At 42.5% G+C, this 15,410-nt stretch overlaps 1 protein-coding gene across 1 annotated transcript in view; it reads left to right on the top strand.

The window, feature by feature from the left end:
- The first annotated feature begins 1,405 nt into the window (after positions 1–1,405).
- ABTB2 (ankyrin repeat and BTB domain containing 2) overlaps positions 1,406–15,410 on the top strand; it is a 112,058-nt gene continuing 98,053 nt past the window's right edge. The window contains exon 1 of the mRNA XM_023928748.2: positions 1,406–2,842. Coding sequence (XP_023784516.1) covers positions 1,981–2,842 — 862 coding nt within the window. The 5' untranslated portion in view covers positions 1,406–1,980. The remainder of the gene's footprint in view (positions 2,843–15,410) is intronic.

The following is a 15,410-nucleotide window of genomic DNA, read 5'->3' on the forward strand; positions in this document are numbered from 1 at the left end:
AACTAGGTGTTTTGAATCAGTCCTGCCTTGTGTCACGTTTAGAGACCTATTTACCATGTTTACTGTCAGTACTGTATTGTCAGCTCTTCAAAATACAGCCTAAAAATACACCAAAATAGCAGAGTTAGCTTTGATCTGTAAAATAACACCTTAGAAAGGCATCAGTTTTGCAGTAAAAATACCAATTTCTAAGCTGATAGTGGAGCACAAATGAGGTGCTGCTGTGTTAAGATTTCCAAATAAATTGGAATTACTTTGAGAGAATTAGGTCTGGTTTTACTAGACAAGTTTAGTGTTCATGATTTCATGGGGAGAAACTATGAAAAAGCTGAGAGCTGCATTATAATTTGGTTTCAATATAGGAAAGATAAAATATGATCTTATGTTTAAAAAAAAATCATTTTTGGGGTTCAGCTAATGGAAGTTAGGATGCCTTGTTAAGTATTTTGTCTTTTAGCATAAACAGATCCTGCTTGATCCTGTGAGCAGAAGTGCATAAGTAAAATAGATGATTTTTCATCTATTCAAGTATTTCATTCATGCCCAATAGTTATGATACATTTTTATCGGCACTAAGTAATGTATGTACTGCAGTACAAAAAGACAAAGGTATGTCCTGTAAGGCATTATAGTTTTGAAGCAGGAAATATCTTGCCTGTATCATTTAAACCATCCCTCTGTCAGTTAAAAAACATTCTCCCTTGTCCTATTACAACAGGCCCTGCTGGAAAGCTGGTCTTCCTGCTGCAAAGACAATTTGTCATTTTGAACTTAACTCTGGAAATCCAGGTATTGAAGCTGATAATGGTTGGAAGCTGTATCTTGTAAGGAACATTACTGTGGAAAAGACATTTTGTTTGTTTGGTTTTTTCTAGTGTGTAGTTAAGGACTGTGTAAGATCTGTCTTGACAGTACTTTTTAATGTGAAAATATCCTTGGTGGACAGTTCTGAATTTACTCTCTGTAGGCTTCTACTCATGCCCTTTCACATATATCCTACAAATAGCGATAATATGGCAGGAATAGAGAGCAAAATTCAGAATCCGTGTGAACGAGCAAATGAAAATGTCATCCTTTGAGCAGGAGGGTTTTACACACTTCGTAGTGCGTAAAACAGCTTTGTAAAGTGGCGGCATTACCAAGGACACTCATTCTCTCTTGCTGTATCGTGTTCGCTTGGATCGGGGGGCCGTAAAGAGCAGCGGGTTTGGGATCTTTGTGGGGGCTGCGTCTCGTAGGAAGATGTGCAAAGGGTTTTAAAATTAAATTATGGGGATTGAGAACCCGAGCCCGGAACGCAGCGAGACTCACGGCTCAGCCCCCTCGCTCCCCGCTGCGGCCGCGCGGGGGCGCCCTCTGCCCGCGCACCCGTGCGGGACGCGCTGGGCTCCTCCGCTGTGTGCGCGGAGCTGGGGCGAGCCGGGCAATCGGCCCGAGCTCGGTCTGGGGGGAATCCGCCGTGCCCCGGAGGCTCCCGTCGGGGGCTCCGGGCCCCGGGGCCGGCCGCACCATCTCCGACGCGAGCGCCGACCCCCGCCCACCGCCCCGCACGGCCTCCGCGCCCCGAGCCGCGTACGGCCCGCTCCCCGCGCCTTCCCTCGCCCCGCCTCCCGCCCCGCCCCTCTCCTGTGTGATTGGCCAAACCGTTTCGCCGCCGCCGCTGATTGGTGCTCGCCGCGCGCCTCATTTGCATGCGGCGGAGCGGGACGCGCGGCGGAGCCGCGGCGGGGAAGTTGCGCCGGAGCCGCCGCCGAGCGCCCGTCCCGGCCCGCCGCAGCCTCCGCGCCCTCCGCCGCCGCCCGGCCCGAGCGGGACATGGCTGAGCGCAGCCTCCCGCCGGGATGGAGGTAGTCGGGCCCTTGGGAAGGGCTCCTGCCCGCTGCGCTGCCAAGCCTCCCGCGCCGCTCGGGGCTCGCTAGGGATCTGCCCCGGCCTCACCTTTCGCGCTTGTCCTGCCGCTTGGCTTAACCCGTCTTTCCTATGGCTGGGATATACAGCTCTACTCTGAAGACCCTGGAGGATTTAACTTTGGACTCTGGTTATGGGGCAGGGGATTCCTGCAGGTCCCTTAGTCTCTCTTCTTCCAAGTCCAACTCGCAAGCCTTCACCTCTTCTCAGCACAGAGGCAACTGGTGGTACTACTCGGGCTCCATGAACAGTAGGAATAACAGCTGGGACACCGTGAACACCGTGCTGCCGGAAGACCCCGAGGTCGCAGAAATCTTCTCCAAGTGCCCTAAGCTGCCGGATCTCGAGGAATACCCTTGGACTGATGAAGACATCGGTAGGATCCTGCGCAAAGGGAAGGGAGACGGCCAGGGCAGGAGCTTTTCGCAGGAGGCTGTCAGGCGGCTCTCGCAGCTGCTGCGGCGCGCCCTGATCCGGGTGTCCAGGGAGGCTCAGCGCCTCAGCGTGATGCACTCCAAGTGCACCCGCTTCGAGGTGCAAAGCGCCATCAAACTCATCCAGAGCTGGGCCCTGGCCGAGAGCTGCGTCCTGGCCACTGTCAAGGCGCTCTCCCTGTACAGCATGAGCGCCGGCGATGGGCTGAGGAAAGGCAAATCCGCCCGCTGCGGCCTCACCTTCTCGGTGGGCAGGTTTTTCAGGTGGATGGTGGACACGAGGATCTCGGTGAGGATCCACGAGTACGCGGCCATCTCCTTAACCGCTTGCATGGAGAACCTGGTGGAAGAGATTAAAGCTAGGGTTTTGGCGAGTCAGAGCCCCGATGGTGGAGGGGAGATCTCGGCTGAAATCCTGGAGATGGTTATCAACAACGATGCGGAACTTTGGGGGGTGTTGCAGCCTTACGAACACCTCATCTGTGGGAAAAACGCTAATGGTAAGTTCCAGCTTTTACAGCCTGTTTGTTTTCATACCAGCAAGCCTTACAGTAAAGTCCTCGCTCTCTGTGGACTTGGGGTTTTTCTGGGGTTTCTTTGCATCTGGATTGCATCTTGGTCGTGGTTTGTGTGTGCGTAAAGCAGGCATGACGGTCCTGCCCGGCAAGAATGATCCTGGTCTGTTCCTAAGATCTCCCAGGTTATAAAAGGCTGTGGGAAACCAAGCCCTGTTGTCCTAACAAACATCTGACTTTGCAGCAGCTGCTGTTTTGGGCATTTTCCCTCTAACTGGCGTGCAGATATGTTCTGTGTAACCTTAAGATGAAATGTGCTTTTCAAGCTGCTGTCCAGAAAGTACAACTGTATCTCTTTTAAACAAAATTTATCTTACAGCGAGTGTCGTATAGTTTCATCTTAAAGAGGCTGTTACCACGTGCAGCCTGGAGAGGGAAAACAACATTAATTTATTTTTTTTTCCTTCGCGGTAGTAAAATTCACTTTATGAGCAAAAACTTTGAACTTGTATACTTTGGAATTCCTTGTAATTCAGCAGAAGCCTGTGGTGTCCTTTCCTGCCATAAACAAGGGCGCGTGTGTGAGTGCAGGACGGTGCCTCAGTGATGAGAATAACACAGTGTTAAGGTACTTACCGCTGTCATTTGTTTGGAAAGCAAAGTTTCCGAACACTTAAGCAGATAAAGGAATGTTGGCATCTTACGGACGCGAGGAGCAGTTTGGAAGGCTTAAGCCGTGACAGTTGTGTTAAGGAGCTGCACTGTTTATTTTGCATTGTCACACTGAGGAATACCATGTTTTTCCATGGAAAATTCAGGGAAACATCCAGTTTAGAAAAGTATTTTGTGTACCACCCACCGTTTCATGACTTTTGCTGGCCTCTGTTACGGTCGACTCTTCCATGCTTAACACGTTTGAGATTTAACTCTATAAAACCGAGGGGCTTGGTCTTTTCAGAGGGAAATCTCATAGCGAGAGGAGTAAAGGAGTTGTTTTAATTTGAGGGGAAAAAAACCTTTGAAATTGTCAGAGGTAAGCTGACTCACCTGCTCCTCCCTGGGTGTATCGATTTGCTGCAGTTTTCCTATACCCAAGCAATTCTGTGGTTCAGATCACGAGTAGGTGGCTGCAGGGAGTTGTCCCCATTGGGTCAGCCTTACTAAACATTTGTGAAATACGTGTAAAGAGCCTTTTGGACGTTCTCTTGGTTCTGGTTCAAGGCATAACTGTAAGTTTCAAGGTCAAACACAGACATTTACACTTCTAAATAAAAGTGCTTGGGCGATTAGAGAGGTATGAGGATGCCGTATCTGCCAAAACACTTGTAATTCTTCGTTTATCTTGAGTGTTTGTTTGCCACCAGCTCCGAGAAAAGGACTTGTTTCCCCTTCCTTGTTCCTTATTTAGGGAACCTGGATATTTTGGTTCTGGGAACCGAAATGTACGTTTCAGCTCTTCTCTGCTCAGTGCTTCTGCCACAGGTTCTGTGCATAAAGTGAAGAGTTGGGCCCCCACTCAGCATTTTTAAATTTTTTTTTAAAAATCTATTTCTTAAGAGAAATTTCCTTGGAAAAACTGCAGTGAGTGAATGGATGCTGGTGTTGAATGGGAAGAAGGGTGAGTGTGCAGGGAAATGCTTATAAATATTCAGAGCACCAAATGGCCAGTTATGATAACGCTCCCACACAGTGGAAAGCCAAGCAGTCAGTGGCCACAGAAGGATTGGCTTCTGTTGCCTCTTTTGTTGTTCCTGCCTTTCAGATCAATCCTGTCAATAATTGAATGCATTTTTTAAGTCTGGAAATTGAATAAAACTGCACATGAAGGCATCCTGTGATTTCCTGTGACAATCTGTCACTAGTGTTTTACCTGACACAAGTCAGTGAATCCTCTAAATGGCTTTTCTTGCAGTTGGAAGGCCACAAATGGTTTTATATGGATGCAAAAAAGCTTGAAATAACTTCTCTATTCTTCTCCCTGTAGGAATTGTAAATGAGTAGTATTCATATCATTCTGCACAGTGCTTTCAAATGATCTTGTCTTTTACATTAATTTAAATCTGAAGTAGATCTGGCAGTGAAATAACTGGATTTATTCCTGTTTAAGGAACAGGGAAACTTGCTTTACTGTCACTTTCGTTTCTTTTCTAGTAAAAGCATTTAGTAGAGCACTCATGAATTGCAAACTTGGGAGTGTGTGTATGTGTTGGGTTTTGTTTTATAGCCATGAGTTTGATGTCAGAGATAAAAAGCACTTAGAGGTTCAGTTCTAGCTCCAGTCAAGCATTGTAATCCCTGGATGAAATCCATGGTGCTGTCCTATGCAGAAGATTGCACGGGATTATCATAATGGACATTTCTGGCATTATGATCTATTGAATACCATTTTCATTATTAGATCAGGATAGCCTGCTGCTTTGGAGTCAAAGAAACAGTAAGTAAATACATAAATCTTCCTACATTCTCATGAGACTGAGGTTTAGACCTGTATTTCTTTAGTGACTAATCTCCCATCAAAGACCACAGTCCAGTCACTGGTCTTGAAGCTTTGGAGGCTGAAAGAGCAATATTGTGTATTACAACAAGTGTGTTTTAATCAGCACCTGCTGTGTGAAGGGTAGAGTTTAAAACTCTGTAAGTGCTTAAGGGGGAATTTTTACATTATTTTAAAATAAATAATAATCTGTGGTTTGCTTGTTTATTTGCCCTCTCTGTGAAGCTGTTCTTTAATCAACTTTTTTGCTGCTTCTGTGAGCCATTCTCTGCCCTCAGTTGGAGTTCTGACTGTGCTTGGGACTTGGTGGCTCTGCTTTGGAAGGAGGAGGAATGACCTGAGCCTGTGACCTTGAGTTCTGCCAGGCTCTGGGTGTTTTAATGCCTCCAAGGGTAAGAAGGTCTTTTTGGGCAGAGTTCAGGTGGGATGTTGCAAAAACAATACAATGCTGGAAGGAAAAAGAAACAAAAGCAGCAAAAATGATAAGCGGCTACTGAACAACAGCTAATGAAAGGAAAAACAAGTGTAAGTTGGAATGCGTGTTTTATTTTCTATTTTTATTTACATGGAGATGTATATGTGCAGTGGTAGAGAATGGAGCTAGTGGTTTCACAGGGATTTTGAGACATGCTAATTTAGAATATTAGTCACTTAATTTAAAATGCTTGAGAGGGAAGTTGAAATCTGAGCTTACCTTGGGAATGTGATTCTTTTACTTGATCTGCCTATGTTTGGTGCATGGTTCTTTAGACTCTGAGCTGTCAGCACTGCAAATACATTTTGATATTATTGCCCTGTTAATTACAGCACTTGGGTTGTACTGAACTCTCTGGTTATGGTCAGGCACTCCTGTGTCTGCCAGTCCACCTGCTGTGCTGTTTAATGCATCAGCACATCCTGGTGCTCTGGAGATAGAAGTGTTGACAGATGTTTTGCCAAAGGAAAAAAAAAGAGAGGGGGAAGGGTTGGAATTTAACTTGATAATGCTGTTTCTTCATGTACTTCTTAATCCAAACACTTGAAGTTCTTCCTGGATGAACTAATCCACAAATGAGTCTTGTGGTTTGCTCAGCTGAGGATGAAGAAAAATAGGCTCTGAAATAATACTACTTGTGTTTTGAGGTATTTTTCTTAGAAAGGGTTGAGGGGGGAAATGTATAACCTTTCCTCACAATGTGACTGAGTGGTTTGGATTCTCTAAAATTAAACAAGGCATGAATTTTCTTCTCTCTAATACTAAATACTGAGAAACCTTATGAAGCATCAAACATGGGCTTAGTATTTACTGCCACCAACCCAATTCTTTTATATTTCACACTGCACTAATACAGGTTAAAAATTGTAGCAGATTTTAGCAGGGGATTTTTTTAGAGCTATGCTGTGATGAAAATTCCTTTTTATACCTATCATATGGGCTGAAGTAACTTTATTTCTGCATAGTCATGGTTCTGTATTGAAATGCAGCATGGAGGAAAAAATAATGACATTTCAATAAGCAGAATGTCCTTTTGTTATCTGAGCTGAACAAACTGGTGTGCTCATCAAGAGCCTCATCAATTTTAATAAGCTATCAGCTCCACAAGTCTTCAGGAAAGCACTGCATGGTGAAAGGGGGGCATTTTGGGGAAAAGAGCTGCAAATGCAATCAATAAACGAAACTGAGGGGGAATACAGGGCTCATATGGTGATACAGCAGGTGGCTGGCAAATTGTTTCAGAAGAAAATGATCAAATAACTGTCTTCTGTGTTACTTTGTATGAAGCAGAAGTTTGAAGCAATTCTGGGGATTCCTGGGCAGGAATTAGTAACTTAAATACACATTTCCATATTGGACGAGCTGGTTGTAGCCAACTTTGGCTTCATTCACCTCTGGACCCCCAGCCCACCTTGTGTACTTCTACTCCTACACAGCCAAGAGCTTGGATTTCTGTCCACAAACCCACAGGGACAAATTCTTTAAGCCTAAATATTAATGCTCATACACACATGCTCACCTCTTCTACAAAAAAACAAACCACCAGGTGCATATCTGCAGATGTTTGTGTTTTTAATTGTGCATCTTATGTTAAAGTACAGAGCAAGTAAGTCTAACTTGTCAATTTTTTTTCCACTTCACTGTGTGTCTATATATATATTTTAGTTATAGTAAAGGAAAATTAATGATGTAATGATGCTGTCTTAAATTAATTGTTCACATTGCTGATACTGCCCCATGGCGATAAAATTTGTGTCCTTTCAGTAAAACTGGTCAAAGAGCAAGTGTTGAAATCCCTCTGTCTATGACTACCAGCAGCAAATGCTGCTGATGTTTAGATTTTCAGTGGAATGAGTGTTGGTGGCAACTTAACCCTGTGAAAAACAGACTTATTTCTCTTGGAGAAAAAAAATCTGTGACCTCGTTTGTCAAGGCTGAAATCTCTTGTTATTGCTACAGTTTGAACCAAGCAAATATTGTTTGAGTCAGGACAGAATTTTATCCCAGAATTATCTGGTGTTTAGTTCACTGATTAATTTATTTTACAATATTTACAAAAATAAAGCTGATTTAGCTCAAAGATTAGCAGCAAACACCTGTGCAATATCTGGGGTGGTGTTATGTGTTATTTTGTGTGTGCATGTCAGCAGAAAATGAGGAATGAGTTCTTGACTGTTCATATTATTAGTAGTAAAATGCAGTGTGTTTGATGTCCATGTCTTCTGATACTGGAATGACTGGAATTAAATTGGAGATATTGCAGCTGATTTTGCTGAACTGAGCCACCAGAGTGGGTTTTTCTTTCTAAAGTACCCCATCTAATTTCTTACGTGATTTGAAACTCAACTGATCATGGGAGAGTTGCTGATTTTCAATCAACTTCCATAATTGGTCTATAGGATAATGAATATCCTCCTCTTCCTTGATATCGGCACTCATCCAGAGCATGGATGTCATATATATATTTTTTGGCTTTTTTGACATTTTAATCCTCCCTAATTTGGGTTTATTCCAAAACTAGCTGCAGTAGTAACAAAGGGTAGTGGTGAATTTTGAATAATTTTTGTTTTGATAATAGGGTTGAGATGAAACATCTTTTTATGCAGAAAAATTTTGTTTGGGTAGTAATGTTATTTCAGTATTTTCATGTTATAATAATTTGTTTCTGCTGATATATATCATGTGATTCAACTACTCCAGTTAATGGTCCATTTAGACCTTTCTTCATCTGTTTCGATTTTTCTGTCCTTTTCCCCATCTTGGTTTTGTAATGGATGGATCTGCAACAACTCAAAGGAAATGTTTCAGTTTATGAAGTCCTCTGTTGCAAGAAACATAAGTAAAGTACTGGAAACATGTATTTACAATAAAAAATTCCAAGTAGCAGAGGAGGACGGGTGAAGACTCAAACAATTAACTTGAGAGGGAGCCGAAACTCCAAAGTGCCTGCTTGCACTTGGGAGCTTAAACCCAAAATCTTGGTGCTGAAGTAGAAGTAAGTTGTTAAAAAACTCACTTTACAGTGGTGCAGGAAAATGGGTTAAGGCCAGAAGTGGTATTAATCCTGTGATCTTCACTAAATTAGCCTGTTGTCCTTTCTTAAAGGCTAATGCATTTTATGTTTTACTTTTTCTTGAGCAATTTGTCAGTTGTGCCAGCAGAATTCAACAGAAGAGAAACAGTCTTGTAAACATAATAAACCTACTGCATACTCCGGAGTGACCAGTTAGTCTCTCAGCTTTCTTAATTCTCCTGAATGTTTGGAAGCAAGATGAAAATAATTCTTCATTTACATTTGAACTCTCACTTTGCATTTGGTCAGGGCTGAGCTTTTCAAGTCAGTGTATGTGGTCCTTATTTATAAACATTTCCCATTGTTGGAGGCTCGGGGTTTTGCAAACTGAACATAAAAGAAAACCTCTCTCCCTGATGAAGTTTTGACCCACCAGTAGACAGCAGGAGGAAATGTCCATATTGAACTGTGATAATTCAGGTTGATGAACAAAAGGATAAAACCAATAATTTCTGCAGCTCCTTTTGTTTTAATGGGACTGGTTTACATGGTATTTTATACCTAAGTGCCTAACATTACATTTGATGAAATCTGAACAAGCCTGAGGCAACAGTAAATCCAGGACAGTGGTGGCTTTGCACTTTATTCATTTACAGACTGGGGACAAAGTTCTTCAACAGAACTCTTGATTCTTTTAAATATAGAGGAGCAGCTACATTAAAAAAAAAAACCAAAAACAAATATATATATATCTAAATCTGGTGGGCTTTGTTGAGAGCATGAGTCAACTTAAGGGTTCCAAGTTGTGGATTTTTTCTGGAATACCAGGTTGGAAGGAACCTGAAGGATCACCTTTCAACTGCATGAGTGAGGAGAGCCTTTGGAGTTGTCGTGTTTACATCACAGGACTTGTCCCAAGAAAGCAACAATGGAAAGAGGAAAGGTTTGTTCCTTTCACCCCCAACACATCGAGACTTGTCTTTCGCCTTGGGTCACAAGCCAGGCAGGACCTGTGAGCTCAGCCTGGTCCTTGGGAAGGGTTTGGATCCAGCAGGTGACCTGGTGAGCTGGGCAAGGCAGTGAGAGGCCAGTGATGGGCAGGACATGACTGAGGTGTTCCAATCCCCAATTCCAGTGTCTGCCTGCAGCTTGCCAGGGTGGTGGCTGCATTTCTGTGAGCTTGGCAGATGTGAGATAGAATTAATAGCATGGAAGTAACTTCTGAGGAAAGGGGATGATGATGTGACTGCTACACTCTTCAAGAGGGGACGCTAAGGATTAAAATCAAATGGAATTCTGAGCTATAAAATCCTTGTCTATTAAAACCTACTTTTACGTGGTACTTGCAGGTGAATGCCCCTTAGAATTAATTGTAAACTTCCACCTCAGCTGCTCAAAACCTGTTCCTTAATGATGTGATTCCTAGTCTGGATGATGCTGTTTGAGGAGCTCCTCTGTGGTGCAGTAGTTTGGATTGGTGTTTGCTGTGATTCTATGTGACGCATTTCTCTTAAATTGCCCCTCAGCAGAGCCGAATTGCTGGGCTGCAGTCTGGGAGCATCATTAAATCAGGTCTCAGGGATTGTTGGGTGCTCTTTGTGTGGCTTTGACCCAGACAGGTAGAGGTCAGTTGTACACCTGAGTGCTTGTCAGTCTTGTTCTGGTTGTGTAATTATTACACCTGGACCATCTCTTTCTTAAAACCTGTTTGATGTTCACATCATATTGTATTTGACCTGCTTCAAGTCTGAATTGAGCAAAATGCCAGAACCATCTGTCATGAGGCTGCATTTGGCTCTCCCTGTCCAAAAATTAAAAAGACTTGACATAAGCAAAAAAAGAAAAAAAAAGGGAAAATGTGCTTAAACAATTCCTGTAGTTTTTGTGTAGTGACACTGAAATGCTTGAGATGATGAAGAATGTTTGTGGTAGAGTCCTGGAATAGAGACAAAGAACTTAAGCCAAATAAACATTTCAGAGCAGCTTTTCAGTTTGTGGATGTAGATTTATAACAACTGATAAAATTGCTGTGAGGCTGTGCAAGATCAAAGTAAAAGTTGTTTATGATATTTTGGGGATGAGAGGAAAGGAACACTACAGAAGACATAATCTGCTTGTCCCATTCTTCAGTGTTTACAGCATCACAGTCCATGTTGGATACTTCTGTTGCTTTAATTTCTATCCCATTCTGGAGTCTGTTGCCTGGGACCTAGAGAATAAAGAAGAAAATATAACTCTCTTTATGCTGGGACTTATCCACTAAAAAGACAAGCATGCAGAGGCGTAAATTATGTGTTATTTTTTTTTTATCCCATATAGCTCTGGATTTTTTCCTGATTAATTCCAAGATGGCAGTAAATAGATTTTCTTCTAATATTTATGTTATATTGTTTGTGAATAAAGCATGTCACACTATATTAGGAATGGAGAAGCACGACACAGACTCTCTAGCTGGGCTGCACAAGAGAGTAAGTTTTATTATTCCAGATCTTCTTTTTTAGACAGTTCTGAGAAGGTCCAAAAAGGTAAAACTGTCATTGGTCATTAAACCAACACATCACCATCACTGGTCAATTGGGAACAACACCCCTTGACCTTTTCTTGCAAAAAAATCAACAAGGATCCAAACAACACCTGCAAAAGTTGTTTTCCTTCTCTGACGACTGTTTGGATTCCTCCTTATGATATCTTAGGCTGGAGTGAGAAAGTTATGTGACTTAGTTTCACACAGGCTCAAGCTAATACTTGAAGCCTAAAAATCTGTTACTTGACCATTGTCAGTTCCCATATCAGCACACCACTATTGGAGCTGAAGGATAAGAGTTGAATATTTGCAGACAGTTAAAGTAGGGAATTAGGCCAGTTTCGCCTTGTATTCATTCTTCAAACTGTTTGGGTTTTTGATGTTTTACTAGAATTTAGTAGAAGTTGGTTTCTTGTTTGTTTTGTTTAAATGAGTACTCAGTATTCCAGGCACCACTGTCTCATGCCAGGTGAAAGCAAAAACCACAGTTTCAAGCTGCTTTTGGGCAGCTTTATCATTTGATAAAGCTTTATCTTTGATTCCTCTTACAAATAGTTGTGAGGTTCCTTTTTATTTCTTTTTCCAGATTCTGTGCAGTTTCCTGAGATAACACTGCAGGTCTGACCAAAACCTTAGGGATGGGTGTTCGTTGTAAGAATACGAGAGATAACGTATACTGAAATGTATTTCCTCTGTGGGGGTGGATATAAGTTCTCTTTAATTGCACATTGAATTTCTGCTCTTTGGTTGAATGTTATCTTCATTCTAGCCCCCCACCCGGTCTTGTGCTCAGCTTGCACTGGAGACTTTGTTTAGTCTAGAGATAATAAAAATTTCTTGTGAGCTGCATTGATACAGTTTTATTATGATCTTAGTGTGGTTTCTGGTACTTTTAAGCTGTTATATCAATTTTATGATGCGTCTGTGGATATTTGAACTGTAGGGACAGTTAGAGGGGAGGGAAGAAGGTGAAAAACTATAATGGTAGTAACCAATTCATAGTCTTTATTGTTGTTCTTAATAAACTATCTTATTCTATTGTCAATATATAAAGACTTTAAAAGCTTTTTTTTCCCCCAGGAAGTGTTACGAAAATTTCTGTTACGCTTTGTCAGAATACGTTGAAATTTTGGCATGAATGAGTATCAGTTTTGTTCAATATGTCAGAATTGTTGTCAATGACCTGCTACTGAAAGAAGCTCAGAGTCCATGTGAAAAGTGCTGCTTACCTTGAGGTCTAACCTTGCTGCAGCCAAAGGAATAATTTCCACTCAATTTAATTAATATTTGATTATTGCTTATCAGAAAAGACTGGATCCTTTCTGAAGCAGTTGCCTGGGTTCAAAATTGCTTGGATTGAGGCCACATGTTTGTCTGAGACGGTTTTGTTTCAGTACTATAAACTTAAGGGATTTACGCCTTGAGGTGGGAGAAGCTTTGGCTTTGATGACCATTCCCTCCATGGAAAACCTGGATGGGGGGGATTTAAAGCATCCCTGCCCTGAGGTACTTTTGTAGCTGCACTGATGAGTGCAATGTGGGTGACTGGTGTGTTTTTGTTAATATTATTCCTTTGGAAAAGTGTGTCCATCCTCCAGCTCCATTATCTAAGGTCAATACCAGATGCAGAGTCTCTTATTAAAGCCACTCAAGGAAGCTTTATGCTCAACATTTCTCCATGGAAAGCAACCTTGGAATTGTTTCTGGAGCTTTTTCCCTGTGTGTGTAATTCTGTGGCTCATGCTTTTGTAGCAGACATGTGGAAATGCATCTTGCACCATAGATTATTTTGTGGGATAGTGTATGTGCTGCCCATCCATAAATTTGTGCAGGGGGCTGTCTTGCTTTGTTTTTAGACAGTTGAGGTGGCCTGTGACCTGCTGGAATTGAGTGATAAAACTCTGAATTTTCTTGTACCTCCACAACAATTCAGAATACTCAAAATTCTCCTGTTATTGTGTGATGATGTATATGCAAGGCTATGTGATTGTGTTTTTTCATGTTCACTGCAGAAGGCCAGAGCTCCCTTAAGGCAAGCACAATTTATAAGTGAAAATGAATATAATTTATTAGCATGCAGGTAACCCTTGCCACACAGCCAAGGCTTAAATAATTCTTAAGTTATGGCAGAAGATACCGAGCTGGCACGGGGCATTTGGCCTTGCACCATCTGCAGAGCCCACACTCCAATTTTCTGCTGTTGCCATGGGCTGCAGACTCAGACAGGAAATCATGGTAGGATGGGAAAGGGTCCAAAATACACACAGCCGGTATAAGGTTTGCAGTTAAAAGAGAGTTTCAGAGAACAGGCTATCTGTTCTGCTCACCAGGCAGGGCGAAGTAAAGCTGCCTTGTGTGCGCACGCGCCCGCGTGCTTTAAATGTCTTTTTATATTTTATACGCTCATTTTTTTAAAAGCTTGGATTTTTTCCACGTAAAGTAACGTGCTTAACTTCAAATGATCCATTTATATATGAGGGGCCTGATTCAACCCTTGCTTAAATTGGTCGTGCTGGGCTGAAAGCAGAGGAGAAAGGAATAACCACATGGAGCCTGGGGCACATCAGGCAGAAGAGCAGCCCCTGCCTCCCATTCCCACGGACTCATTTTGTGGGTTTAGTTCTATTTTCTGGGATCAAGGCCTGGGTTCTGTGCATTATAGAGTGTCACTATTGGAGGCTGTGTGTGTATGGCCCATGAATTGACAGGGATGCAGAAGGTGTTTGGTTAGTGGAGCTGGGTTGCTTTCTAGCCCTGGGTAGATAACAAGGTCAGAGTTATTAATGCATTTTCCTTGAGCTATAGGTTAAAATAGGGAATACTGGAGTGATTTGCTTTGGACAGCAAACAGGTTTCTTATCTGCCTATGAGAGATAAGCACAATAATCTGTGTGTAATGAACTGCAGAGTCTGCAGAGCTTCCAGTGTGTCTGAGGAGTAGTGTAGGACTGGTCAACTTATGCTGCCTTAACAGATGGGGAGAGAGGATAATTTCTCCAGCAGTTCCTAATTTAATTTTAGTAAAGGAGATGCTCCTTAACTAAAATGTACAGCAAATCCACACTGAGCATTTTGCTTGGGAGGCATTCTGGACATACAGAACAGGAGCTCAGCAAACTTCTTGTGGTAAAAACCTCCTTTAAAACTTTCTCTCCCAGGCCCATCTGTGGTTTTTAATTCTGACTGAAGGGAACCATATAAAAGGGTGGTTTGTTCTCCAGGCATTTTCTAATTTGGCTTGTGTATGTCGTCCCTCTCCAGCTGCTTGGAAGAATGGAACTGTGAACAGGACTAAGGTGAGGTCTGTGTGTTACACTGCCAGATATTGCTGGATGCACTGGTGAGGTATCTGTCAAGAATGAAACTGGAGCTACCAATTAATCTCATTAGAAATGAAAAACTTCGGTAGGGTTTAACCCTGGGCCTGGGATCAGCGACTGAGGCAATTTATTTCATGATCCCATATCTTGCAGTAAGTGCTGCCTTTTTATGTGCAATATAATGTCAGAAAGATTTGCTGCTTTTCCTTTTTGATTTTATTTAAATCTGACGGGAGACAGTGTTCAAATGGTAGACTGTCTCAGCCAAGCCATCTGCCTGAGCCCTCAGCAGCGCATTGTATTCCTGAAAGAGCATTCTAGTGAAACATCCCAATTCTGAAAAGTTTGAGCTGATTCTACATTAAAAGAAGTGATCCAAAAAGCTGCTGGTGATTTACATGTGAACACTGCCAAGTATTTCTCTGATGAGAGTGCATAACAAAGGAGTGCTCGAGTGGTTGAGTAAGGCTGATTGGAACAATCTGTTGTGGGCTACAGCTCTTTCTGATACTCCACAATGGTGAGAAGCTACTGTCACTTGTATTTTCAATCTGTATTTTGCTTAGAGGTGAGATCTTTTGTTGTCAGGTCCCTCGAGCCAATTGTACGGGTGGAGAGACAATATTTCTTGCTTTAAAATATTCATGGAGCTTGCATGGGCTGGCTTCAGCTGACTTTGTCACCCAGTGATTTCTGGAATACGACAGAGAAGTTGTATTTGATTCGT

Source organism: Cyanistes caeruleus, chromosome 6 (genome assembly GCF_971803275.1).
Source record: "Cyanistes caeruleus chromosome 6, bCyaCae1.hap1.1, whole genome shotgun sequence".
In the NCBI taxonomy this organism is placed as follows: domain Eukaryota; kingdom Metazoa; phylum Chordata; class Aves; order Passeriformes; family Paridae; genus Cyanistes; species Cyanistes caeruleus.